The sequence below is a fragment of the Cnephaeus nilssonii genome, assembly GCF_951640355.1.
Source record: "Cnephaeus nilssonii genome assembly, chromosome: X".
Lineage (NCBI taxonomy): Eukaryota > Metazoa > Chordata > Mammalia > Chiroptera > Vespertilionidae > Cnephaeus > Cnephaeus nilssonii.
In genome coordinates this window covers 127,625,836-127,651,696 of record NC_137071.1, presented here as the reverse complement: position 1 = coordinate 127,651,696, position 25,861 = coordinate 127,625,836, and the positions used below count along the sequence as shown (strand labels likewise).

At 55.8% G+C, this 25,861-nt stretch overlaps 2 protein-coding genes across 7 annotated transcripts in view; both read left to right on the top strand.

The window, feature by feature from the left end:
- Nucleotides 1-2,646, top strand: part of RBM10 (RNA binding motif protein 10) — a 31,653-nt gene extending 29,007 nt beyond the window's left edge. For all 4 annotated transcript variants that reach the window (XM_079764934.1, XM_079764936.1, XM_079764937.1 and 1 more), the window contains 7 exons: nucleotides 813-962; nucleotides 1,056-1,121; nucleotides 1,218-1,406; nucleotides 1,491-1,565; nucleotides 1,853-1,959; nucleotides 2,035-2,164; nucleotides 2,314-2,646. In XM_079764934.1, coding sequence (XP_079621060.1) covers nucleotides 813-962; nucleotides 1,056-1,121; nucleotides 1,218-1,406; nucleotides 1,491-1,565; nucleotides 1,853-1,959; nucleotides 2,035-2,164; nucleotides 2,314-2,439 — 843 coding nt within the window. In that variant the 3' untranslated portion in view covers nucleotides 2,440-2,646. The remainder of the gene's footprint in view (nucleotides 1-812; nucleotides 963-1,055; nucleotides 1,122-1,217; nucleotides 1,407-1,490; nucleotides 1,566-1,852; nucleotides 1,960-2,034; nucleotides 2,165-2,313) is intronic.
- Nucleotides 2,647-5,299: 2,653 nt separating this feature from the next.
- Nucleotides 5,300-24,931, top strand: UBA1 (ubiquitin like modifier activating enzyme 1). 3 transcript variants are annotated; one of them, XM_079764932.1, is made up of 27 exons: nucleotides 5,300-5,436; nucleotides 6,137-6,244; nucleotides 12,610-12,726; nucleotides 12,864-12,922; nucleotides 13,026-13,194; nucleotides 13,300-13,434; nucleotides 14,401-14,507; nucleotides 15,033-15,123; nucleotides 15,239-15,371; nucleotides 15,845-15,942; nucleotides 16,049-16,195; nucleotides 16,316-16,492; nucleotides 16,628-16,732; nucleotides 16,822-16,902; nucleotides 17,231-17,386; nucleotides 18,734-18,899; nucleotides 19,010-19,206; nucleotides 19,938-20,002; nucleotides 20,237-20,432; nucleotides 21,105-21,179; nucleotides 21,281-21,470; nucleotides 22,540-22,628; nucleotides 22,907-22,999; nucleotides 23,129-23,320; nucleotides 24,175-24,276; nucleotides 24,378-24,478; nucleotides 24,621-24,931. In XM_079764932.1, exons 3-27 carry the CDS (start codon nucleotides 12,610-12,612, stop codon nucleotides 24,754-24,756), a joined length of 3,177 nt encoding a protein of 1,058 aa, XP_079621058.1. In that variant the 5' UTR covers nucleotides 5,300-5,436; nucleotides 6,137-6,244; the 3' UTR covers nucleotides 24,757-24,931. The 3 variants fall into 3 exon arrangements, with proteins under 3 accessions (XP_079621058.1, XP_079621059.1, XP_079621057.1); XM_079764933.1 differs by lacking the exons at nucleotides 5,300-5,436; nucleotides 6,137-6,244 and adding exons at nucleotides 8,311-8,517; nucleotides 10,252-10,440; XM_079764931.1 differs by lacking the exons at nucleotides 5,300-5,436; nucleotides 6,137-6,244 and adding an exon at nucleotides 8,311-8,517.
- The last annotated feature ends 930 nt before the right edge of the window (nucleotides 24,932-25,861 follow it).

The window sequence follows — 25,861 nt, the reverse complement described above, 5'->3', positions numbered from 1 at the left end:
AGGCCGGTGTGGGCCTGCATACACCTTTGGGATCACCCCACTCACAGTATGGCGGTGTCCATGTCTGCATGTCGATATGTTCCAGAGAACTCAGGCCCAGCAGGGGGTGGGCAGGAACCAGCCACGGCGGTGTTCTGTGTCTGAGCAGTTGGCGGGGACCTCACTGTCCATGTGTATAGGGAGAGTGTGACAGTCTGAGGGCAGCCCTTAAAAGCAAGAAATTGGCAATCTGGCCAATTCTAAAAATGGTGTTGTGGGGGGGGGGGGGGCGCGGGGACAATATAATATGGGACGTGGCAAAAGATCAGATGTAAATAAAAATTATAGACAAGAGAAAGCCATCCTGTGCATTTTAGAATGGCGAAATGAAAAAACACAGGGAACAGCCGAAACCGGTTTGGCTCAGTGGATAGAGCGTTGGCCTGCGGACTCAAGGGTCCCAGGTTCGATTCCGGTCAAGGGCATGTACCTTGGTTGCGGGCACATCCCCGGTGGGGGGTGTGCAGGAGGCAGCTGGTCGATGTTTCTAGCTCTCTATCTCTATCCCTCTCCCTTCCTCTCTGTAAAAAATCAATAAAGTGTATTTTTTTTAAAAAAGAAAAAACACAGGGAACATAATAATGCGGGTGTCTGTCAGGAGGATGGGCGCACAGCTGGAGAGGGGCTTGATGGCCATCGGTGACAGTGACAGAAATGCGAGCTTTCACCACTGCCCGTCTCACCTGCCTGCAGGGTGGGGTGGGCTGCTGCAGGGCCAGCGGGCAGTGCGTGGAGCTGGGTTTCTGAGCGCCTCACCCCACCCTCACCCCTAGATCGCCAAGGACATGGAGCGCTGGGCCCGCAGTCTCAACAAGCAGAAAGAAAACTTCAAAAACAGCTTCCAGCCTATCAGCTCCCTGCGGGACGATGAGAGGCGGGAGTCAGCCACCGCAGATGCCGGCTACGCCATCCTGGAGAAGAAGGTACGGTTGTGGCCGCCCATCCGCACCCCTCCCCCCATCTTACCACCCTGCCGGTCCCTGTGGCGTCCCTGAACTTGCGTCCTTGCACCGCAGGGAGCGCTCGCCGAGAGGCAGCACACCAGCATGGACCTCCCGAAACTGGCCAGCGACGACCGCCCAGTGAGTGCCCAGGCCAGAAAGGGGGGGGGGGGCGGGGGTCAGGTGCCTCTGATCTTGCCAGGCCTGACCTCCTGTGCCCTCCTGCCCATTGTACAGAGCCCACCCCGAGGGTTGGTGGCGGCCTACAGCGGGGAGAGTGACAGTGAGGAGGAGCAGGAGCGAGGGGGCCCGGAGCGGGAAGAGAAGCTCACGGACTGGCAGAAGCTGGCCTGCCTGCTCTGCCGGCGCCAGTTCCCCAGCAAGGAGGCGCTCATCCGGCACCAGCAGCTCTCCGGGCTCCACAAGGTGACAGGGCGGTGTGGCAGGAGAACCTTGGTCCGGCCCGGCTCGGTCCGGCCCGGCCGCTTCACTCCTCCTGTCCTCTTGTAGCAAAACCTTGAGATCCACCGGCGAGCGCACCTGTCAGAAAACGAACTAGAAGCACTTGAGAAGAACGACATGGAGGTGAGGTGTGATCCATCCTAGCCTCCATCCCCTCTGTCCATCCCCTCGGGCAGCTGGTGCTCAAGTTCTCAGCCGAGAACAGCCCGGCTGCCATCAGGCATCTCGCATCCTGGCCCTGCGGGGCTGTCTCCCGACCCCCCCATGCCGGCTGCTCACACCCACAGCGTACTGCCTGCCTCACCTGGATCCTCCTCCTGGGACCCCCGCCCCCCCGCCCCCCATCGATGCCCGCCTATCCCGCCAGTAGTGACCAGCTCCCCCATTCTCTCACACACACAAACTTGCAGCAAATGAAGTACCGGGACCGGGCAGCCGAACGCAGAGAGAAATACGGCATCCCTGAGCCCCCCGAGCCGAAGAGGAGGAAGTACGGTGGCCTGTCTGCCGCCTCCGTGTGAGTGCCCAGGGCCAGGAGGGGGGCCCGGGGCCAGCAGGCCAGGCACTCACACTCTACTCCCGTCCCCTGCAGAGACTTTGAGCAGCCCACGCGGGACGGCCTGGGCAGTGACAACATCGGCAGTCGCATGCTCCAGGCCATGGGCTGGAAAGAGGGCAGCGGCCTGGGTCGCAAGAAGCAGGGCATTGTGACACCCATTGAGGTGAGCCTCCCGTGATCCCATCCCCACCCTCCATTTCTCTCTGCTGCAGCCCCGCCTGCCCCCCAGCCCCCCAGCCCCCCAGGGGATGACAGTAAGCCATCTGGCACCGTAGGCCCCGTGCCCTGACATGGTCTGCTTTCCTCACACAGGCCCAGACACGGGTGCGGGGCTCCGGTTTGGGTGCCCGAGGCAGCTCCTACGGGGTCACCTCCACGGAGTCCTACAAGGAAACATTGCACAAGACAATGGTGACCCGCTTTAACGAGGCCCAGTGAGGACCTGGGAGAGCTCCTTCTACATCCGCTCCTCCCAGCCCGGGACCGGAAGAAGGAAATGGCTGCTTGTTCTGAGCAGGGCTCCGCGCCTGTCCACCAGCCCGCTCCCCAGCCAGACAGGCCGTGACCAAGTCAGACTCTGAGTTGGTGACTTGTTGGAAAACTGGGCTAGGATCAAGTTCTTTTTGTAATAAAAGCTGAAAAGTCCACAGCCTGCATGTCTCTTTCTCATGTCGCAGCATTGTTTGTGGCCCACACAGACACAGGAGCATCCACAGAGATGGGGAAGGGGCTGAGGTGGGTGGCAGTGACGGCATTCAGTGTCTGTACATGGTAACTACCAGCTCAGTGCGGGGGGCGGGGGGGTTCTGGCCTGTGCCCCAACCCACAAGATTCTGGTCACAGCCCTTCACCACGGCCAGGGCCAGAAGGTCCTGCTGTGCCAGGAAATCCAGCATCACCAGGGCACCGTCAGGCTTGAGGTCCACCTGGGTCACAACCAGCATTTTGAATACCCCGTCCCCTGGCCTTGCCACCCTGCAGGGGCATTTCTGTAATGGCAAGGCTACACTGCATGGGGCCCTCGCTGGGTCTGGGACAAGGCCCTAGGCCAGTGGTCGGCAAACTCATTAATCAACAGAGCCAAATATCAACAGGACAACGATTGACATTTCTTTGGAGAGCCAAATTTTTTACACTTAAACTTTTTCTGATGCCACTTCTTCAACATAGACTCGCCCAGGCCGTGGTATTTTGTGGAAGAGCCACACTCAAGGGGCCGAAGAGCCGCATGTGGCTCGCGAGCCGCAGTTTGCCGACCACGGCCCTAGGGCAGTGGTTCTCAACCTTCCTAATGCCACGACCCTTTAATACAGTTCCTCATGTTGTGGTGACCCCCAGCCATAAGATGACTTTTGTTGCTACTTCGTAACTGTAATGTTGCTACTGTTAATGAATCGGTTGCGACCCACAGGTTGAGAACTGCTAGCAAGGTCGCCTAAGACCATCGAAAAACACACATATTTACATTACGATTCATTAACAGTAGCAACATCACAGTTACGAAGTAGCAACAAAAGTCATCTTATGGCTGGGGGTCACCACAACATGAGGAACTGTATTAAAGGGTTGCGGCATTAGGAAGGTTGAGAACCACTGCCCTAGGGCATCTCCAAGTGGATAACAAGAGCAGTCAGACACCAGTAGGCCCTGTGCCCTTGAAGGGCTGATGACCCCAAGGAGTGGAGAGAGAAGCTTGACCTGCCAATCCCAGGTCCCAGGAGTCACCCCCAGGACCATGTGGATCTCCCCTTAGCCCCATCCTCTCCAGGGCTGCCCCCATGGGGCCCCAACAAAGGTTTCTCCTATATGGCTGGCAGCAGTAAATGGCACAGCCATTCTGGAAAACTGGCTGTTTCATACAAAGATAAGCATATACTTACCCTATGACTTAACAATTCCATGCTTAGATGTTTACCCCAAATAAATGCAAACGTCAACAAAAGGACTTGTTATATTCATAGCAGCTGTATTCGTAATAGCCCAGGACTGGTAACCCAAACATGCAACAAGAGGAGCATGGATAAATTACAGTCTATTCATGTAATGGAATACAACTCGGCAATAAAAAGGAACAAAGTACTGATACAAACAACATGACTGACACTCAGAAACACATTGAGGGGGAAAAGGACACAAAAAGAATACAAAGTATATGAGTCCACTTTAGTGGAGTTTTCAATCAGATGGAACACACGGTGATAGCAGACAGAGTAGGATAGAGGTGGAGAGGGTTTGTTTACTGGAAAGGATTGCAAGGCAGCTTTCTGGAATAATGAAAAGGTTCCTTATCTTTTTAATCCTGACGGAAGATAAGATTGTATTGATTTTGGAGAGAGGGAGAGAGAGAAACATCATTGTGAGGGGAAACCCCCTCACATCGGTTGCCTAGGGCTCGGACCCGGGATTGGACCTTCTGCAACCTAGGTATGTGCCCTGACGGGGAGTGGAACCCATAACCTTTTGGTGTGCAGAAGGATGCTCCCACCAACTGAGCACCGGCCATGGCAGGTTCCATGTCTTGACTAGGGTGCTCCCTCCTCACATCGGCTATCTTACTCTGATCCCCTCGTCACTTCTTGGACTGGCAGTAGCCTTTCCACTGGTTTTTCTGCCTCCACCTTCCTCCTTAGTTTCTTCTCTCGCCACACAGAGCAGCCAGATCGTTTGTATGATGTGACTCCCCCGCTGAAAACCTCTTACAGCTCTCCCCGGATCGCCCATCTCTGTCTGGCTTACAATGCCCTACTTGTTACGGCCTCCGTCTTATCTCACGGTGCCCTCCCTTCCCCGCGCCTCTCCAGCTACAGACTTCCGTGCTTGTCCCCAAACCTTACAGCAACTTGCAACCTCGGGGCTCCGCACCTGATGTCCCCGCTATCTGGGATGATTTCCTCGTGGTACAGGCAGGGGCGTCACTTGCCACATGACGTCTTCTCTGGGAGGCGTCCCGCGACTGCTGCACATGGGGTACCAGGGCAGGTCTCTGAGGATAAATAAGGGGGGAAATAAGAAGGGGACGATCTGATGGAAGGGCGTTCCGCTGCCCTTTCCCACGCCCCAGAGCACCGCTCCCAGAGTTCCCCAGTTCAGGTTTACTTTTCCAATACTCTGGCGCGGATGCTCACCACGTGCACCCAGCACCAGCTGGGCCGGACTACTACCCCCAGCATGCCCCGCGCCTCTGGGAAGGACCACCACCCGCAGGGGTGTTTGGGTCTGACGCGGGCCGCCGACAGCACGGGCACTGAGGCGGACACCCCTCGGAGTTGGGCGCCTGTGGTACGTTCCAACCGAGGCACCCAAGGCCCCGAGCTTTCGAGCTCCGCGCAAACTCTGGCTTCTCTTGGGCGACGGAGGAGCTGCCTTGGTCTTCCGTTGCCCCGTGGCGTGGGCTCATCTCCAGCAGGAAGGCGAGGCTTCCGCTCGACGCAGGGGGTGAGTTAGAGCACGGTGCCCCCCCGCCCCAGCCCGTGGACAGCATCTGAGGGAGGAGGTCTCAGTTTGGGGGAACCCCCAATGGGCATGTTTAGAGGCACCGGGCCCCGGGTGGCTTTTAGGGGTGGCTGTTTTAAGAGGGACCCTAAGCAAGTGGTCTTCGGGGACTCGAGGTGGGATGTGGGAGTCTGTTCTAGGGAGTATCCCTCGGAGGCAGGATGTATGGATCCCCCAGAGACAGGGTTATAAGAGGATGTTTAAGGAGACCTTTAGGGTCTATGGATGGGTGCTCTCTTCACGGGGCAGAATTTGGGGCGCTCCCTAAGGGGATAGGTGAAATTTGAGGTTCCTGAAGCCAAGGCTGAATTTGGGGATGGCTTGTTTCAGGAGAGGTCCTGGTGACTGTGGGAACGTTCGGGACCAACGTGGCATTGTAAGGGTATCTGTGGCCTTTGTGACCTCTGGTTCTATGGTGCGGTCCCCCCGTGCTTGGGCACCGGGGGCAGAGAGACTGAGACGTCGGGGCCCACAAGTTGGTAGGGAGAGGGGCCCCAAGCCCGCACTGTGGAAGAGGCACTGAAGCCCTAAGCGCTTCCCGAGGGGACCGGGTTCCACCGAGCCTTCATTAGCCCGGCCTCATCCATTATTCATGAGGAGGTGGGGCTGTTAGGAAGTCCATTTTTGCCTCTTTTGCACCTAGTGCGCTGGAAGTATGACTTGTGAATTATTCAAGAGGGTTGGATGAGCATGCTGAAGGGTCGTTCTACAGTCTTTCTGGCAAACTAGAACTCATTGATAAATCGTAAAGGTGAGTAAGCTCCCCGAGTTGTCTGTAAGCTTCTCTAGGGGCGTTGTGCATAATTCACGAGGGGGCGTGGCTTACACGGCTTCATCTACATGATCCACTGTTCGCTTTCCCTTCGAGTCTCCAGGATTGAAATCTTTTCCTCTAGGGAACGGACGAGGCCTCCCTCATACGTGGTTCATTTCTTTATAAACCCGCTGATCCCAGATTATCAACAGAGGCTCTAGACTCCAATCCCATTGATCCTTGCCAGCTGTGTGATCTTTGGCAAATCTTTCCCTGAGCCTGAAAAATAGGCGTGGGCAAAATGCTGATCAGATTAGCTTACATGCATTTAGCGCTTTATTAGCCCATGAATCCCCACAACAGTCCTAGGAGGTAGCTTATTATTATCCCATTTAATAGATGAAGAAACTGGGACACCAGAAGGGTAAGTAAGTAATTTGCCTGCAGTTACAGTCAGTGAGTGGCTGAGCCAGCATTCAAACCTAACCGGTCTAGCTCCAGTCTGTAATTTTAATCAAATGCTAGAATCGACCCCCCTCCCCAATTTAATGGGACGACTACTAATGCCAGTCATATAGCACTATGTGCCAGGCACTGTTCTAAGCCCTCTCTGCATATTTACTCATTGAAACTCCGTGACGAGGTAAGTCACTGTTCTCATTCCGTGGGTGGGGAAACAGTGGCCCAGATAAGTGAACTATCTGGCCCCAGGCCACACAGCTAGTCATCCGTGGGTAGGAATGAGTTTTGTGAGGGTTTAGGAACTCTAAGGAGGTTACCTTTGAGCTGCAACCTGAAGGACAAGAAGGAACCGATTTCCTGATCGGTGGCACCATGCATGGAAAGGAAACACCACAGGAGCCACCGTATGTATTCATGGGATCTGTTGTTATTCGGCAGTGTTGGGTGCTTATTGTGTGCCCAGGGTTTATCTCTGATGATCTGGTAGTCTGCCCTACCTATTTAATGGACATTGGCGGCCTTAGCATTCCAGTGTCCTTCTGGGAGGGACATATGACCTTTGTACTAATATATAATGTTTACATTTTTATATATTATATATCAATTTAAGGGTCCTGTGCCAGCACTGCCCTGAACTCATTCCATAATTTATATTCTCTAATTTTGATAACACACATTGCCTTTATGAGGTGAGTACTATCCCCATTTTACAGCTGTGGAAACTGAGGCACCTGTCAAAAGCCTAGGTGAGTATGGATTTGGTTGGACGGAGGCAGCCCTGATTCACGTGCAGTTAATCGGGGGTGGGGCGGAGGCAAGTCCATTTCCCCCGTGGCTTGGATCCTTGGTCTTTAATTATTCATGAACAGGAAGGCGTGGTCTTATTGCTGTGCTGGAGTATCCTCATCCCTACTTGCTGGGCAGGGCTGTCCATCCAGCCTCATGCATAATTCATGCTAAGTGTGTGGGACCTTTCTCGACCTCCCCGAGTTTCCAGGTTAAGCTGCTGCCGCATCGTTATTCATTATTCATGAGAGCGAGGGCGGGGTGGCGGGGGGGGGGCGTGTTTTTCCTGTAGTAGCCCTATTTCCCTGCTTACGGGGGGTGTTCGATGAAGCAATAGGGCGGAACCTGTCCCTTTTGTTCCAGCCCACCGGGATGAGTGCATTATTCATGAGAGATGTGGCCTCGGTCTCCTTGGCTTCCGGGCTGCTGCAAGGTCATTCATTATTCATGAGCAGTGAGGCGTGGCTTCGTGTCTTAACATTGCCTTTCTGGTTGCCGGGTGTTAAGTCCACCAACCCCCCTGGCCTCATGCAGAATTCACGATCAGGAAGTGTGTGTGTGTGTGTGTGTGTGTGTGTGTGTGTGTGTGATGCCCTTTCTTGGTTTCCATGGCAACGGCCACAGATTCATTATTCAGGTTCAATGGGGGCGTGGTTTGTGTTACCTGTTTTCCGCGGGAGTGCCATAGTAGCCACCAGGTGGAGCTGTTCCTCTTTGAATGAGTCACAGACGGGCCGGGACCAAAATGGGCGCGGTCTCCTTGCATCCGGGTTCCTGGGGGTGGGGCCGAAGGTTTTGTTCCGGCCTCGCGCTCACCGGCCGCCATCTTGTGTCGGCTGCTGAGTTAAAGGAGGTGGCAGGGACGAGCACAGCCACTACAGCCGGGGGAGGAGAAGGCGGCTCAGGCGGCGGCGACTCTTAGCGGCCCAGACAGCGGGGAAGAAGAGAAGGAGGGTGGCGGCCGAGCTCGGTTTCGGCTCCTAGAGGAGTTGGCGGCGGCGCGACCCGGGGAACCGGCATTGGTAACGAACGGCTGTTCTCAGCACCTTGGCAGGGCTCTGGGGATGCACTGGAGGGGAGCCGGGCAGCGCTGGGCCCGGCCGATGTCGGGGCGGACTGTGCTGATCGGGATGCTGGGGATCGGTGGATGGGGGGCAGATCTTGGGGCGGGGCCGACGTTTCCCGTAAGGGACCAGCCAAGGATAAAAGACCTTCTCGAGAATCACCCTTCATACATCCCTAGACCCTCATGATTTGCCCTCGCAAGCTTCCGACAGGGGCCAGACCCTGGGGAGGGAGGGTTTCATAGGCTTTCATGTCCGAGATCCTTCTCTGGCATCTTCCTTCCGACACCCCGCCGCGCGCGCACAGTCTTCTGCGCTGGGAGCTTCCGAGGGGACTAGACGCTATGAAAGACCATTCGGGCCTGGCCTTCATGTCAGAGACCCCTCTTCCACATCGCAGGTCTCCCAAGCCCACCCTGGCCCGCGCATCTTCCATCGGAAACCCTCAGGGGCCAGCACTTCTATTCCGAGGGTCCCTTCAGCCTTTACCTTTAGCGACTCCTTTCGATTTCTAGAACCCGCGCCTAGAAACCATCGCTATAAAGGAATGCCTCCTTTCTCGTGATCCCAGTGTTCTCTTCAGAGGCAACCCCTTGCAGGCCCCAGCATCCCCCCCATCAGCTACACCTAAGCCCCGGTATCTTCCCTCCGAGCCTCCCAGGGGACCGGGCACCGGAGAGGATCTGCTTAGACACAGAATCCTCCATCAGCGATCCCCATGCCAGCATCTGCCCCTGCAGACCCTGTTGGCTCCCGGCCCCCTCCACCGGAGACTTGCCTCTCAAACCCCACCCTTCAGCTCAGCCTCTGCCTTCAGAAGCAAACCAGCCTTCCAGCTTCTCTTCCAGATCCCTTAGCCTCCTCCCATCAGGCTTCAGAGTCTACCCTTAGAACCTTTCCCGGTCGACACCATCTGCAGTCCGAGGCCCGCAGCTTTCATTTTCAGTTTCACAGGACTCCACACCACGGTCAGGTGTCCCTTCCCCTCAGCGGTCCCAGTTCTCAGCCTCTGCTCTCTAAGCCTCCATAGGACCCCACATAATCAGTCCGAGAAACCCCACCCCACATGGTGACCGCGCCAGTATCTGCTTACTGAACTTTTTAGGCCCAGAACCGTCGGGGCTTAGCCTCTCCTTTCTACCCCCTCGGAGAAGATGTGAGCCCTAGCCTGTATTGATGAGATCTAAACAAGGCCTTCGTGCTGCTGTAGAAATCCCTCCCCAGCCCCACCCTGGGCCTCAGCATCCACCCTCCTCGCCTCCTGGGACTCTGGCATAGATGGCAAAGACACCCTTCCCCCTGAGAGCCCCTATGCTTTGTCTTTGCAAGTCCTTATTTTTTTATCAAAGATTTCTCCCTGCCACCTGCCCCCCCAAAGAACCTCAGGACCCCGGCATCCTCCTGATGGGAAATACCCCTTCCCCCGGACCCCAGCATTTTCCTGCAGTCTCTGGTGACCCCAGAACCCCCCACCCGTAACCCCAGCAGCTTCCCTTCTACCTTCTTGTAGCCTCTGGGGACCTCTGGTGTCATTCCTTAGCCCTTCCCAAAAGCCCCCTTTTCAATAATTTGAGTCTTACCAACCTGGCCCGCCCCCGTCCCACCTGCCCCCAGGGCTTCTAACATCCCCTTCCTCGGAGCCTCCCTGGACTCAGACAATTGCCTCCTGACTCCTCTCTTTTATGTTCCTAGGGACTTCTCAGTTAATCCCTCCTAGGAGGCTTAACAGGCCCCAGCATCCAGTGCCCTAGGTTCATCCTAATAACCTGACCCTGTGCCTGCCCACTCTCAAACCTGCTCCAGGACTCCTACCTCAGACCTTCTCTGGTTTGAGTGCTAGAGAATGCGCAGGCTTCAAAACCACCAGTTTGGAGACCTCAGGCAAGTTCTGAAACTCTCGAGTCCCCAGTTCAGCTTCGCTGAACAGCGGATAGTGTTTGCGTCCTGATGGGGGTCCGAGCATCTGTTGAGGGAGAAAGGATATCAATTTTGTGTTGGGGGTGGGGGGATCTTTAAGCTCCTCCCTGGGGTTTATGCCCAGACCCCCTTCTGCCTGCCTGCCTGGAGACTGGCCTGTTGCAAACCTCTGCAATTGAAATTGGCTCGAGAACAATGAACCCAAACCTGCTCAGGCCCTTGCTGCTAGCATTAGGGGTCCAGAGGTCGAAGGTGAGGATATTCAAGATCTCTCGGGCCCTCGATTATCTCTGGTTTCGTGAGCTGGGAGATGGTGTGTCCCAAACAGGCAAACCAGTGAGTGACAAGGCAAGGAGTTAAGTAATGCAGGCCACTACTTGTGCCAAGGGAGGAGCTTGCTTATGTTCTCAGATCACCGAGTTCTGCCCACAGACCTTGATTTTTTTTTAACCTTCCCAGCAGCCCCTTGAGGGCGTTTCCATTTGTCCCCACTTTTTGGAGAAAAGGGGGCTCAGAGGAAATGAGATTCCCCAGGTCAGAGAGTCAGTAAATGGGAAAATCCGATTGGCCTTTTCTCCCTGATTCACCACATCTCTTCCTTAGCATGTCTCCTGGGTTCTCCCTCACCCCTCATCCCTTAGCCCCCATTCTATTCCCCCAGGAAGCCTTTGCCCAACAGGTCCCACCAGCTCTAGGCAGGTGATGGGCCTTTGTTGTCTTTGTGCTGTGGGCCTAAGGTTATCGGGGCCTTGGGTATTGTTAGGATTAGACAAAGCCCTTTACTCTTTGACTACCAGGCAGCCGAGTCCTGGGGAGATAGCAGGGAGCTCCTGTCATCTTGCTTAGCGCTAGAGCGTGACAGGTGCCAAGATGAAATGTTAGGGCGGCGGGGTTAGCAGCGGGGGGGTACTCGGTGTGATTGTGTGTTAGAAAGGCCCAGTGCAGAACAGAGAGAGGCCTAGAGGAGCCTCAGAGGCGAGGGGAAATGACTCTCGGGCGGCTGCATCCAGTCACCGGCCCCACCCCTGGGTTTAGTTTCCACAGCCGTCTGTATTGTTCTGTCTCTGGCACCTAGCGTGTGACACTCCGGCCAGTCAACTTGCCCTATAACCTCAGGTTTTCCCGTTTGTCTGGCAAAGATACTCAACGAGATCACACTGGGAGGCAGCCTGGCCTCAGGCAGAGCAGATCTTGGCCTGGGTCCAGCTTGGACATTCCATGTGGGAACCTCCGTCCCTATGTGATTTTTTTTTTTCCCCTTCAGCGTGAGTAAGGGAATGTTACTGATAGCACTCCCACCTCATGAGGGTGCCCTGAGAACAAAGTGTCAAGTACTTAGTATGATGATTAGCCCAGGGAGGGCTCTAATTAGCACTTACCATTGTTAGCCTGCTTAAGGGACTCCATGAAGACCAGGCTGGGGTTGGGGGGTGTCTTCGCTCCCTGCTAACCTCCTGGCCTGGGTATCTCCCAGAGCTGTGCTGGGAGGAGGGGGAGCGGGTGGGCTTTGTCAAACTCCTCCCTTAGCCCCTCTGGGAACCAGGTTCTCTGCCATCAGGCCACCCTGATGGATGCCCGAGCCGTGTTTCCCTCCCACACCCCTGTCGCCAGGGTTAAGGGAGAGGAGAATGGCTGCTCGTTCTTGCCCACCTGCTCTGGGCCAGGCTCTCTGGTCTGTGTTCTTTCTCAACAACTCCATGGGGTAGGTAAGTGATATTATCAACCCGATTTTACAGGTGAAGGGACTGAGCTCACAGAGGTTAAATGCCATCTGATAAGGAGTGGCAGGCTGACCTGAGTCTCCCGCCCGCCTCTGACTTCCCCAGAAGCACATTCTTGTTACTCCTTTCACCCTGCAGGAGTGGCGTCTCCCTCACTGTGCAGGGCTGGGGAGAAAGAGAGGCCAGTGGCCTGGGTGGTCAGCAGCATGGATTGCAAGCCAGACCACCGGGGTTCACATCTTAGCTCTGCTCGCTGTGCGACCCTGGACAAGTCGCCTCAGCTCCCTGTACCTGTCTCCTCTTGCAAACTGGAGATAGTAGCCCTTACGTCTTCCCTTCCCCCCCAGTCGCCACTCATCAGCAGACACATGCATGTTCAGCGGGCCCACCTGACCCTCCTTTTTCCATCCAGATGTCCAGCTCGCCGCTGTCCAAGAAACGTCGCGTGTCCGGGCCTGATCCAAAGCCGGGTTCTAACTGTTCCTCTGCCCACTCTGTGTTGTCTGAAGTGTCCTCGGTGCCAACCAACGTGAGTGTCTTCTTCCTGGAACTGGCAGGCGGGGGGGTGAGGGGTGGGGGCGGGGCGGGATATATACTTTGTATCACTGTCCATACCCTTGATCACTGTCATGTATCCTTGACCCTGTTCTTGCCCTCTATCCCTAGGGAATGGCAAAGAACGGCAACGAAGCGGACATAGATGAGGGCCTTTACTCCCGGCAGCTGTAAGTGGGGCCTGGGTTGGATGGAGCGGTGGGGGTGGGGCTCTGAGGGGATGTGGTCAGGAGGGCCAGGCCCTGACCCTGCTGGCCCCCCCTAACCTGGCAGGTACGTGTTGGGCCATGATGCAATGAAGCGGCTGCAGACATCCAGCGTGCTCGTATCAGGCCTTCGGGGCCTGGGCGTGGAGATTGCCAAAAACATCATCCTTGGCGGGGTCAAGGCCGTCACCCTCCATGACCAAGGCACTGCCCAGTGGGCTGACCTCTCCTCCCAGGTACCTCTTCCTGACCCCTCTCTCCCCTGCCCGGGCACCAGCCCCCCAGGCTCCGCAGCCACTTCACTTCACCCTCCCCTCCCCCGCCCCCACTCTACTTTGCAGTTCTACCTGCGGGAGGAGGACATTGGTAAAAACCGGGCTGAGGTCTCCCAGCCCCGCCTCGCTGAGCTCAACAGCTACGTGCCTGTCAGTGCCTACACGGGCCCCCTCGTTGAGGACTTCCTTAGTGGCTTTCAGGTACCGCAGGCCCCGCCCAGCCTCCTGCCCGATTCTCTCAGCCCATCTCTGGTGTGCTCATTTGTCCAGTGTTTTCACTGGACTGGCCGGGTGCCAGGTTTCCTGCTGCGGTGCATCTCGGGGATGCAGGCAGGATTTAGATCCTAGACCTGCCTTTTGGGGAGTGGGGGGGAGGGGGCATGTGGACAGAGCACATACTGGAGCCAGACTGCCTTGGCGTGAATCTCTGCTTCTATTAGTATGACCTCAGGCAGGTCACTTAATCTGTGCCTTACTTTTTCCTGTTTGTAGACTCAGGTGTGGTAGTAAAACCAACCTCATGGAGTTTTTGTGAGGGCTAAAACACTTAGCACAGCAGCTGGCACGTGATAAGGGCCACCTGGTTGTTGGTTTAAATAAAAAACTCGGGCCGGAAAGAGGAACCTTGGGAGCTGAGACTCTGCCCTGGGGTGTCCCGGCAGCCAGGACGCACTGCCATGGAACCCTGAGGCGTCGGGGTAGGAGCTCACCCTGGTGGGGAAGGGTGCTCATTCAGGCAGAGAGCAAAGTCCCAAGGCTCGTGGCTGAGTAGGCATTGTCTTGAGAATTGGGAGCGAGTGGGTGTGGCAGGGGTGAGCTCAGACTTTGGCTGGGACGGTTTTACCTCTTCTGCGTCTCGCAGGGCATTGGCAGGGTTGTAGGCAGGCAGCGGTGGGTGTTGGCAAGTGAATGAGTCAGAAGTTCTCCCCACTCTTGTCTTCCCAGCTGCCTCTTTACCTTGCCTGGTGTGTTCTAGGGATTCCTAGGGATTCGATTTCTCTTAACTTGGGTTTCACCTTTTCACCGCTCTCAGTCTGATACATAGTAGATACTCTGTATCTCTGAAAGAGTTGAATCCGCAAAGCCTTTAAAGCCCTCCCGACCCCTCCCACCAGCCTCCCTCAATTACTCCCACCGTTGAGCCTGCGCCTCTCTGCCTGTCCACAGGTGGTGGTCCTCACCAACAGCCCCCTGGAAGACCAGCTGCTGGTGGGTGAGTTCTGTCACAGTCGTGGCATCAAGCTGGTGGTGGCAGACACACGAGGCCTGTTTGGGTGAGTGTCCCCACCCTTTTCCCCCAAACCCTACCCTGCCCAGGTCAAGACCCCCAAGCTCTCACTGCCCTCAGCTACCCAGATTTTATTTGCTACCCAGGTTTTATTTATGTATTTATTTCCTCGCCCGAGAATATTTTCCCCTTGATTTTTAGAGAAAGGGAAAGACAGAGAGAAACATCGATGTGAGAGAGACACATCGATTGGTTGCCTCCTGCACATGCCCTGACCAAGGGCCTGGGCCGGGGAGGAGCCTGCCACCCAAGGTACATGCCCTTGACTGGAATTGAACCCGCATCCCTACGGTCCACAGGCCGACGCTCTGTCCACTGAGCCATACCGGCCAGGGCAGCTACCCGGGTTTTCGATTCTGTGTGTTCACCTCCCCATGTGGCAAGAACCCCGTCCGATTCCCAGCAGGGATGGGCTGAGTTTGCTCAGCAAGTGTTTGCAGCATCTTGAGGGACATACGGGGTCCCCCTCTACATGGAACTCGGGCATCAGCCCCGTTTGCCCCCTCTGCAGGCAACTCTTCTGTGACTTTGGAGAGGAAATGATCCTCACCGATTCCAATGGGGAGCAGCCACTCAGTGCTATGGTTTCCATGATTACCAAGGTGAGGAGACCAGCCTCCGGGGTCCTGGCAGGCAGCTGGGCAGCAGCAGCACGCCTTCTTGTCCGCGCCTGTTACCCTAAGTGTGCCTCTGAAGACCCGTTCTTCCTTTAACCAGGACAACCCTGGTGTGGTTACCTGCCTGGACGAGGCCCGGCACGGGTTTGAGAGTGGCGACTTTGTCTCCTTTTCAGAAGTACAGGGCATGGTTGAACTCAACGGAAGTCAGCCCATGGAGATCAAAGTCCTGGGTAAGCTAGGGCCGTTGGGAACTGGAAGGTAGCAGGTGTGTCCCTGGGCTCTGAGCGAGAGGAATTGAATGAGAAACAGTCTGGGTGGCTGAGTTGAACCAAAAACAGTCCCTAGATGCTGTCTTATGTCTGAGCTGATCCCGGGAGAATAGGTCCCTGGTATTTATGCCGAGAAAGGTCTCTGGTACTTGAACAGCAGGTCAAAGGATCCCCTGGTGTCTGAGCTGATTGGGACAGGGAGAAGGGAATGTCTCCCAGTGTAGACTTGGGGGTCAGGGACACGGGGTCTCTGGGGCTCAGAGCTGGATCTAGGGCAGAAGGGAGATGGTTCCTGATGTCCACGTGGGACGTGGGGTGGAGGAGAGATGGTTCCTGATGCCTGCGCTAGGTCATGAGTGGATTTTTCCTTAGCTTGTGGGTGCTGTGGCTTTCCGGGAGGGGAGGCAGCCTGACCGCTTCCCCATCTCCCGCAGGTCCTTACACCTTTAGCATCTGTGACACCTCCAACTTCTCTGACTATATCCGCGGCGGGATCGTCAGTCAGGTCAAAATACCGAAGAAGATCAGCTTTGTGAGTGCGGAGGGTCAGGGGCTGTGGGGGGGGGGGGGGGGGCGGTCCTGGGCACTTCCGGGATCTCCATTCCTCTCTTCCGGTTCTGATGTCCCGCCTCCCACAGAAATCTTTGCTGGCCTCCCTGGTAGAGCCCGACTTCGTGATGACGGACTTCGCCAAGTTTTCCCGCCCTGCTCAGCTGCATATCGGCTTCCAGGCCCTTCACCAGTTCTGTGCTCAGCACGGCCAGCCCCCTCGGCCCCACAATGAGGTGGGTGCGTGAGCCAGGGCAGGTGACCTTGGCACTGAAGGCCCGCCACGCCTCTCTGCCTCTCCCCCCTGACCCCCAGTGGTCTGAGAGCTGCGTTCTTGGTTCATTCTGCCCCGCCAGGAGGATGCCACGGAGCTGGTGGCCTTAGCCCAGGCGGTGAATGCCCGAGCCCTGCCATCAGTGCAGCAGGAGAGTCTGGACGAGGACCTCATCCGGAAGCTGGCCTATGTGGCTGCTGGGGACCTGGCACCCATCAATGCCTTCATTGGGGGCCTGGCTGCCCAAGAGGTCATGAAGGTCAGTCAGCAGAGGTGGAGAATGGCAGGGTTGGGGAGAGGCCTGGCACCCCCCCCCCCCGACTCCATCACTTGCTATTCTGTGTTTTGCCCCCATTAACCACTGACCGCTTTCCCTCTCGTCCCCGATTTCCAGGCCTGCTCTGGGAAGTTTATGCCCATCATGCAGTGGCTGTACTTCGATGCCCTGGAGTGTCTCCCTGAGGACAAAGAGGCCCTCACAGAGGACAAGTGCCTCCCGGTATGTGAGTGTGGCCCGTGGGGAAGGCGCCACTGGGGAGCATTTCTGGTAAGGCCCCTCTCTGACCCTCTTCCCCTCTCATTCCCCAGCGCCAGAACCGTTATGACGGGCAGGTGGCTGTGTTTGGCTCAGACATGCAAGAGAAACTGGGCAAGCAGAAGTACTTCCTGGTGAGTGGTCCCCCCGGACACCTCCCTTCACCTCTCCTGGCCCGTGGCCATCTCTCCAGGCGTCTCCTGCCTCCTGAGGGAGGGTCTTTTGGTTCTTGTACCTCTCTCACGTGCCTTTTGCTGTTACCTGTCTTGAGGGAAAGCCTTGTGCAGCCTTCTGTTAACCCCCCTCTGGTGCTGCCTCCCTCACATGACTGGTAGGTGGGACTTAAGTATGTGGCACTAGACCCTCATCCAGGCTCCTACTGTGTTCAGGGGGAGTGAGGAGTGATGGGTGACTCTGAGCTAACCTGCATTAACCAGGCTCTGTCTCCTGGCTGCCTCCTAGGTGGGTGCAGGAGCCATTGGCTGTGAGCTGCTTAAGAACTTCACCATGATTGGGCTGGGCTGTGGGGAGGGCGGAGAAATCATCGTCACAGACATGGACACCATTGAGAAGTCAAATCTGAACAGACAGTTTCTGTTCCGGCCCTGGGATGTTACGGTAAGTTGGGGGGGGGGGGAGGGGTGCTTTTCCATTTCACGTTCCTCCTGTTCTTTGTTCCCGTTCTTTCTGGAAAGGAGGCCTTTTTCTTTCCTTTAGTTTCTCTCTGTCACTCATTCAACAGACATTGATTGGAGCAACCTTCATTGAATCTACAATTTTTCATCTGTTTGTTTTTTTTTTTTTCCCTTGACCTCTCATCAGTGCTGTTGGGACAGTTTGTTGGGTGGGGGTCCTCCAGACTACCCCCAAGTTCAGTGACTCAGGGAGAGAATTCTCAGGACTCAGCATATAGTCAGTCGTATTCACAGCTATGAATTCTCCCGCCAAGGAACGCAGAGTGACATCAGCAAGGGGAAAGGGCACTGGGGCGAAGCCTCCTTTCCCAGTGGCGCCGCACAGGACTCGCTTCATTCCCCCCAGTAGCCAGTTGCAACATGGAAATGTTGTCAACCAGAGGAGCTTTTTGGAGACCCGGCGCCCAGGGTTTCGACTGTGGGCTGCTCACATAGGCACCCTCTGCTGGGCACACACCCAAGCTGCCGACTTCCGGAAGGAAAGCAGGTGTTGGGCACAAACCACGTTGCTTGCATAAGTAGTCTAGGCGCACAGAGCCTCCTTATCAGGAATGGCGAGAACCCTCCCCAAATCCAGGTTCCCAGACGCCAGCCAAGGGCCAGTCTTCCAAGGGAGTGCTTTACGCCTGCTAGGTTCACTCTGTTCCACACACGTGGGGGCTGGGTGGGTTCTACAGGGGTCTAGCTGGGAAGCCTTCTGTGGGGGACAGCGTCATAGTTCATGATAAGTGCTGTGCCAAGGAAATAGCAAAACGTGGGTTTGCAGTTTTGATCACAGTGGTTGAAGAAGGGTCTGCAGACTCGAAGGATGTGAGGGAGTAGAGTAGTGCCCAGACCATGATCCGGAGTGGGAGGGACTAGAGGAAGTGGGCCAGCTCCTTGGATCCCCAATGGAGGTGGGTGCTGGCGTATAGTTACGAGCAGAGGAGGGACAGGACCTGACTTGGGGCTTTGAGAGCATCCTGCTTATCTGTGTGCTTACGTCCTGTTTTATTTGGGGGGCTGTACCCCAACCCTGGGAGCTGTTTTCCCTGAAAGAAGAGCAGATGTTGTGTAGGCAAGAGACCAGATGGGTCGCCTGTTGCCTCCAGACGGCGTCTGGTCACTGCTTCCCTTTCCACCGAGTCCCTGCCACATTCGTCACGGCCCCAGCCGTGTGGCCATGTCATGGGACTGTTCCCTGCTAAACCGGGGAGCCTCCTGAGGTTGGCTTGGTGAGTGCACGAAGAACTGAGTTCTGTTTCCCCATTCCCACCCTCGCCCCCGCCAGAAGTTAAAGTCCGACACCGCCGCCGCGGCTGTGCGCCAGATGAATCCGCACATCCGGGTGACCAGCCACCAGAACCGCGTGGGCCCCGACACGGAGCGCATCTACGACGACGATTTCTTTCAAAACCTGGATGGGGTGGCCAATGCCCTGGATAACGTGGATGCCCGTAAGTTTGGAGGCGGGTGAGGAGGTCAAGGGGAGGGGTGTGTGTGTGTGTGTGTGTCGGGGTGCCTGTCTTTCTCTCCTCTCCTAATGTCCCCCCCTCCCACTCCCCAGGTATGTACATGGACCGCCGTTGTGTGTACTACCGGAAGCCACTGCTGGAGTCGGGCACGTTGGGCACCAAGGGCAACGTGCAGGTGGTGATCCCCTTCCTGACAGAGTCGTACAGCTCCAGCCAGGACCCGCCTGAGAAGTCCATCCCCATCTGCACCCTGAAGAACTTCCCCAACGCCATCGAGCACACCCTGCAGGTGACCAGCTGGCGGGGGAGGGAAGGGAGCCGGCCCCCTCCCTCTCAGCACCCGGGGCCCTGGCCTTTAGGGGTTGCAAGCCCAAGTACAAGATGTGCTTTTTCTCCAAACCTTCGTCCTTCACTTCTTATCCGGCAGCCTAGATTTTTAGCTTGGTTTGTTCTTTTTTTTTTTTAACTTTTATCTTAGAAAATTTTTCAACATGTAAACAAGTATGAAGAGTAGTATGGTGAGCTCAGAGACCACTCGTCACCTAGATTTCACAGTTGTTCCTGTTTTGTCACATTTTCTACTTGGATTTATGTGGGGGTTTTTTTCCTTTGTGCTGAAGTAAGTCATGGACATCACAACACTGCACTCCCTGACACTTCAGTGCGCTTCTGCAAAGGGAGGTCGTATTTCCACATACAAAGTCTCAACCTTGACATTTTCTTTTTCATTGAGACATAACATCAAGTAAGGTACAGGGAGCTTAGGAATACTTTCTTTCCATTCGTGAGTGGTTACATTCACGATTGTAACCAGCGCCAAGGCCAGGTTCATTGGTTTCTAAGCTGAGGTGCTAGGGGTGGGGGGATGGGGAAGTTTAGGCGCAGTGTTCGAGGGGCTTTCCTTCTCCCGGACCAGTGTTCTTCGTATTGGATTTATTCACCGATGGTCTTTCTACAATGTCTCTGGACACCCACTGGGTCAGCCATCGCCCCCAAGTAATTCCTTTGCTCTGTCTGCAGTGGGCGCGAGATGAGTTTGAAGGCCTCTTCAAGCAGCCAGCAGAAAACGTCAACCAGTACCTCACGTAAGTACCAAACGCCCCCTTGCTCCTTCCCCTGCCTACCAGCCAAGGCATCCTGTCTGCTTTCCTCAGTAGCACCCAGCACCAGGGAACCGTCATGTGCACTAGTGAATGCTTGGGCTCTCATACCACTGCGGGTCAGGACTAGCTTTCGGAGGAGCAAGTGGGGTTGCCCTGGAGCCCACTCCTAGGGCCGCTATGTAATCCTGCCCCTCTGACCACTCCAATTCCTGATAGAGACCCCAAGTTTGTGGAGCGGACCCTGCGGCTGGCGGGCACCCAACCCTTGGAGGTGCTGGAGGCCTTGCAGCGCAGCCTGTTGCTGCAGCGGCCACAGACCTGGGCTGACTGTGTGACTTGGGCCTGCCACCACTGGCACAGCCAGTACTCTAACAACATCCGGCAGCTGCTGCACAACTTCCCTCCTGACCAGGTAATGCCCACCTGCCAGGTCTCTTTGGCCAAATCTGAAATAAGAACCTGCTGTGGGCGCCCCCCAACCACGTGGCTCCTCCCGGCCGTTGGTCCAACTGTGGCAGGTGCCCCAAAGCCCGGGGAGCTAGTTTTTTTCCGTTCCCTTTGAGCAGGAGACTTGTGCCGCGGGCCGAGTCATACCGGCTTGCAGGGCTGCAGGGATGACGGGGGAGACATTTGGGAGTTGAGAGCACAGGACGCTGCGTGGATTCCAACCCCAGCTCCATTTGCACTTGGGCAAGTCACATAACCTCCTTGCACCTCGCTTTTCCCCCTCCGTGAAGTAGGGATAACAAGTGCCTACTTCGTGGGGATTTGTGTAAGGACTTACTGGCATTGACGGATATTACGTTTCTGCAGCGTCTGGCAATCCATAAACGTTCATTGGATGCCTGTGTGTCTTGCACAAAGCAAATGCCCAGGAATTGGTGGTAGTTTTTTCCACGAGGTCCCTGCTTCAGCCTGGCATTGGAACTTCCAGCTCCAGGACCCTGCGGTCTGGGTCTTTGATGATTGACTCCAGCCCCCTGTGCGTGCCAAGCTGTACTGAGTCAGGGCCAAGGTGAGGAGTTAGGATTTTAGAGAGGCCTCCCCTCTCATTCCTGCTCCTCAAAACTCTCTGTTCCCTTAGCTCACAAGCTCAGGAGCTCCCTTCTGGTCTGGACCCAAACGATGTCCACACCCACTCACTTTTGATGTCAACAACGTAAGTCTCCTCCTAAGGGTCAGTGGGTGGGTGAGAAGGAGGCCGAGACTCCCCAGATGAGGGCTCACGTGCTCCCCCTTCTGCGCCCTGCCTTCTCCTAGCCCCTGCATCTGGACTACGTGATGGCTGCCGCGAACCTGTTCGCCCAGACCTACGGACTGGGAGGCTCTCAGGACCGAGCTGCCGTGGCTACACTCTTACAGTCCGTTCAGGTCCCCGAGTTCACCCCCAAGTCTGGCGTCAAGATCCACGTCTCTGACCAGGAGCTGCAGAGCGCCAGTGCCTCTGTTGGTGAGGGTCTTGGGCTAGGAGTCACCATCCTACTTGTCCCCTGCCCAGCTCAGCCTCCCCACCAGTCCTTGGCCCCTGGCTCTGCTCTGCGACTCCAAGCCTGAGGCTTCCCCTACACCTTCCTTCGAGCCTCCCTTCCTGCAATGTAGAGGGTTGGTTAGGACAAATTCTCCCTTACTCCTTCTCCCTTACCACTCGCTAGCCCTCAGGAGAGCTACCTGTTTTATTTCTTCTTGTTCTGAGCATATCCACCTTGAAAGAAAAAAAGTATTGTTTCCTCTTGAACTTTTCATGGGGGGCGGGGTGGAGATATGATATCCACCAATGGTCTTTGTCCCTTGGCCTTAGTTTGCTGACCCTTGGTCTATGTATTTATCCACCTACCCCTCCCTTCCATCTGTCTCTCTCCAGAGGTAATGTGTCAGTAGCTGTGCTATCCCCCCTGCATTTTCCTTCCATCTCCCCCTTACCCTCCATATGTCTTCTGTCTCTCGCCATCTCCCATCTTCCTTTCCAAATATATACCCCCACATGTTCCTCTCTAACCCTCTTCTCGTATGTAAATGGGGTATTTGTAAAATGTATATAAAGTCTCCCACCTGTCTCAACCTCTTACATGCCTCTATTCCCCCCTTTTCGTGTCTTCTTTCTCCCCCTCCATATCATTCCTCTACATCCATGTCTGCATATTTCCCCCCAACTTCCTCTTCGTGTATCTTCTGCATCCCCTCTTCCCCGTCTCTTCCTCCATGTCTCCCCACCTCTCTGTACATGCTCCCCACGATCTCCAGCTCTCCCACCTGGATCTCCACTTTCTTCTCGTGACATCATTTAAGTTCCATAGTCTCTCTAGAGTTCTTGATATTCTCCCCCACACACACACTTCCTGTCTTCAGGTTTATGCTCTGTTGCCTTGCTTTACCCTCCCCCTTGCCCCTCCTCCAGGATGGCTTTCCTTTTCAAATCCTTCATCTATGTGAACACCTTTTGCCCCAACCTGGGCTTCTGTTTTCATCTCGGACCCTGGCTTGAGATCTAAGGAGCTGTTGTGTCTTCTCTCTTCCTGCAGATGACGGCCGTCTAGAGGAGCTCAAGGCCACACTGCCTAGTCCAGAAAAGCTCCCTGGGTTCAAGATGTACCCCATCGACTTTGAGAAGGTGCTGTGTGGGGACCCTGGGCAGGCGCGGGGGGTGGGGGTGGGGGCTAAGCACACATGGCTGGGCAGGACAGATCTCTGGGGATCTGGAGGCGGCCCCAGGCCTCCGTAGGGGTTGGATCACAGGCTTTCCATGCGGCCCTGAACAAATAAGTGTTCCCAGCCATGCCTTTGTGATCCGAGAGAGCCCAGCAGGTAATTGCAGTGTCCCCAAAGGCCAGGAATCCTCTTCCTCGTCTGATCCTCATTATCTCTCCCTACTCCCCCTGCCCATAAAAGGATGACGACACCAACTTCCATATCGACTTCATTGTGGCTGCGTCCAACCTCCGGGCAGAGAACTATGACATTCCCGCAGCAGACCGGCACAAGGTGAGGGGACCTACACCTGCCGTGTCACCCCCTCGCAGGCTTGCGTTCCCTGCATTCCATCCCTTCTATAGACTGGGCACCGCCGCCTCCTTATAACTCCAACCTTCCTGGATGTCTCCTGCCTCACAGAGCAAGCTGATTGCAGGGAAAATCATCCCGGCCATCGCCACCACCACAGCAGCTGTGGTTGGCCTCGTGTGCCTGGAGCTCTACAAGGTGGTTCAGGGGCACCGAAGGCTTGACTCCTATAAGAATGGTTTCCTCAACTTGGCCCTGCCTTTCTTCGCCTTCTCTGAACCCCTGCCCGCACCCCGTCACCAGGTGAGGGTCTGCATCCGGGGAGGTGGGCTTGTGGTTGGGGTGTTCCTCTCTAGAGCTGGCTCTGGTTTGCTCCCCAGGCTTTTGCCGGGGACGGGGAGGGGGGTGGTTCTATCAGGGTGTAGCTGCTCCTTTTGTGGGCCCCTTGTTTATTCACTCATGTATTTGAGTACCTTCTGTGTGCTAAGCACTGGTCTCATTCTGCCCGTGGGAGCCCTCAGAAAAGATGGGACGTTTGCTAGGAGCTTGTTAATAACTGTACAATAATAGCAACGAGCATTTATTAGGTGCTTACTATGCTAAGTTCTTTTACTTGCTTCATTTATTAATTCACTTAATAAATTCACTTATTAATTCCCTTAAGTATTTCTTGAGCAACCCCCCCCCCCCCCAAAAAAAAAGAGCAGGCTAGGAAGTTGAGAGTACCGGGTGGTACGGGGTTGGGTTTGGGATTTTAAATGTGAGATGGCCACCAAAGACCTTGCCGAAAAGGTGAAGTTTGAGTCCGAACTTGAAGGAGGTGAAGAGACCGACCAGGCAGGCTTCTGGGAGGAGGGCATTTCGGGCAGAGGGACCAGTCTCTGCAGGGGTAGCAGTGCGCCGGCCTGGCCTGTTGGACAAAGAAGGCGCTAGAGCACAGGGCGTGAGTGAGGGGAGGCATAGAGAGGCGGCCCACAGTGACGTGTAGGGCCTTGTCCGTTACCAGAAGGTTTCAGTGCTTAGGGTGAGGCGGAAGCCACATGAGAGCTTTGGACAAACGAGGCTTGTGATCTTGCTTAGCGTGTCCCTGCATGAGTGGAGCGGGGAGAGTGATGGGGCTGGGCCCCCATCACCCTGGTCTGCTTCTTGTCCCACAGTACTATACCCGAGAATGGACGTTGTGGGATCGCTTTGAGGTACAGGGGCTGCAGCCTAATGGCGAGGAGATGACCCTCAAACAGTTCCTTGACTACTTCAAGGTGAGGCCCCGCCCTCCCTCTTTACCCCACACTGCGGCGGAGTGCGCATGTGACTGGCCTGCCCTCCTTTGTGACACGCCCACCCCCCTTCCCTCCCCCAGACCGAGCATAAGTTGGAGATCACCATGCTGTCCCAGGGCGTGTCTATGCTCTATTCCTTCTTCATGCCAGCCGCCAAGCTCAAGGAACGGTTGGATCAACCGTGAGTTTGGGTGGCAGAGCCTCAGCTTGCAGCTATCGCACTCCTGTTCACCACCCTTCAGCTCCTGACCCCCGCCACCCGCCTGCCTGCCCTTCCTCTCTCTCCCTTCTCCCTCCCTGACACTCTGCTCCCCTGCCCCCAGGATGACAGAGATCGTAAGCCGTGTGTCGAAGCGAAAGCTGGGCCGCCATGTGCGGGCACTGGTGCTTGAGCTGTGCTGCAACGACGAGAGCGGCGAGGATGTCGAGGTCCCCTACGTCCGATACACCATTCGCTGACCCCAAGCCCCCCTTCTCCAGAGCCCTTCCCGCCCAGGGCTCCCATTTGACCTGTGGCAGTGGCCCAGCTAGCCAAGCCTGGTATTCCCTCCTCATCCCCCTACCTGATCCCTCTCGCCACTGCTTCCTACCTTGTTCAGAACCTTGAATCCTAATAAACAGTTATTAACTCGGACATGGCATGTCCTGCTGGTTCCAGGGAAGGAAAGGACTTCCTGGAGCTGCCTGGTTCAGATGGTAACCCAAAAAAGCTAACCCCACTCCCACCCCCCCCACCCCCCCATCCCCCAGCTACCTATTTTCTGGGCAGAGAAAATGTGGGAATTGCCACCTTCTTCCTCCTTCCCTCCCTGCTTAGGAAGAAGCGGAGGCACCGGTGAGGCCATAGAGAACAGGTACCTGGGTCCAATTTATGTGAGCTGGATTCCAATTCTCCCCTCTCCATCTCCTAACACCCTGCCGTGCTATATTAATGTTAGGTCCACAGGGCTTATGAGTGTTTAGCTGAGGACACCTGAAAAGAACCCTTTCCTGCCCCGTCCTTCCTGTCTCTTCCCCCTGCCCCCCACCTGGTCTGTCTGACCCGAGGCCTCTTAACTTGGAGAAGTGAGTCAGCTGTGGGTGGCCGATTGGTTAGAGTAGGAAATAGGAGGCTCACCCCAGGCCCCAACAGGACTGCATACTCTGTCTGCCCTTGGCCTTGGCTGAACACTCCAGACAGTTGAAAGCACCAGTGTGGCCGCTTTGTGCCTAAGGATGCCACTCACACCTCTGTCCCTCACCCAGCCACTTCAAAACAGACTCCTCGTCCCTTCACTCAGTTCTGGATATTGGGAGTAGCACAACCCGAAATGATGGGGCTTCAGGGCGGCATTTGTAAAGAGGGTAGTCAGGGAAGGTTTCATGAAGGTAACATTGTAGCAAGGCCTTGGAAAAGGTGAGGGGATGAGGCCCGTGACTATCTGAGGGAGGAGCATTCCAAAGAAGGGGAACAACGGCAAGTGCAAAGTCCCCGAGGCTGGGTTAAGGAGCAGCAAGTGCAAAGTCCCGGAGGCTTTACTCCGGAACAGCTAGGAGATTAGTATGGCTGGAGCGGAGGGAGAGG

Excerpts from the sequence above, each read along its gene's own strand:
- UBA1 (XM_079764932.1), top strand. The coding sequence starts at position 12,610 with ATGTCCAGCTCGCCGCTGTCCAAGAAACGTCGCGTGTCCGGGCCTGAT. Across the intron at positions 12,727-12,863 it reads TGTCCTCGGTGCCAACCAAC|GGAATGGCAAAGAACGGCAA; the intron begins GTGAGTGTCTTC and ends CTCTATCCCTAG. Across the intron at positions 15,943-16,048 it reads TACCGAAGAAGATCAGCTTT|AAATCTTTGCTGGCCTCCCT; the intron begins GTGAGTGCGGAG and ends CGCCTCCCACAG.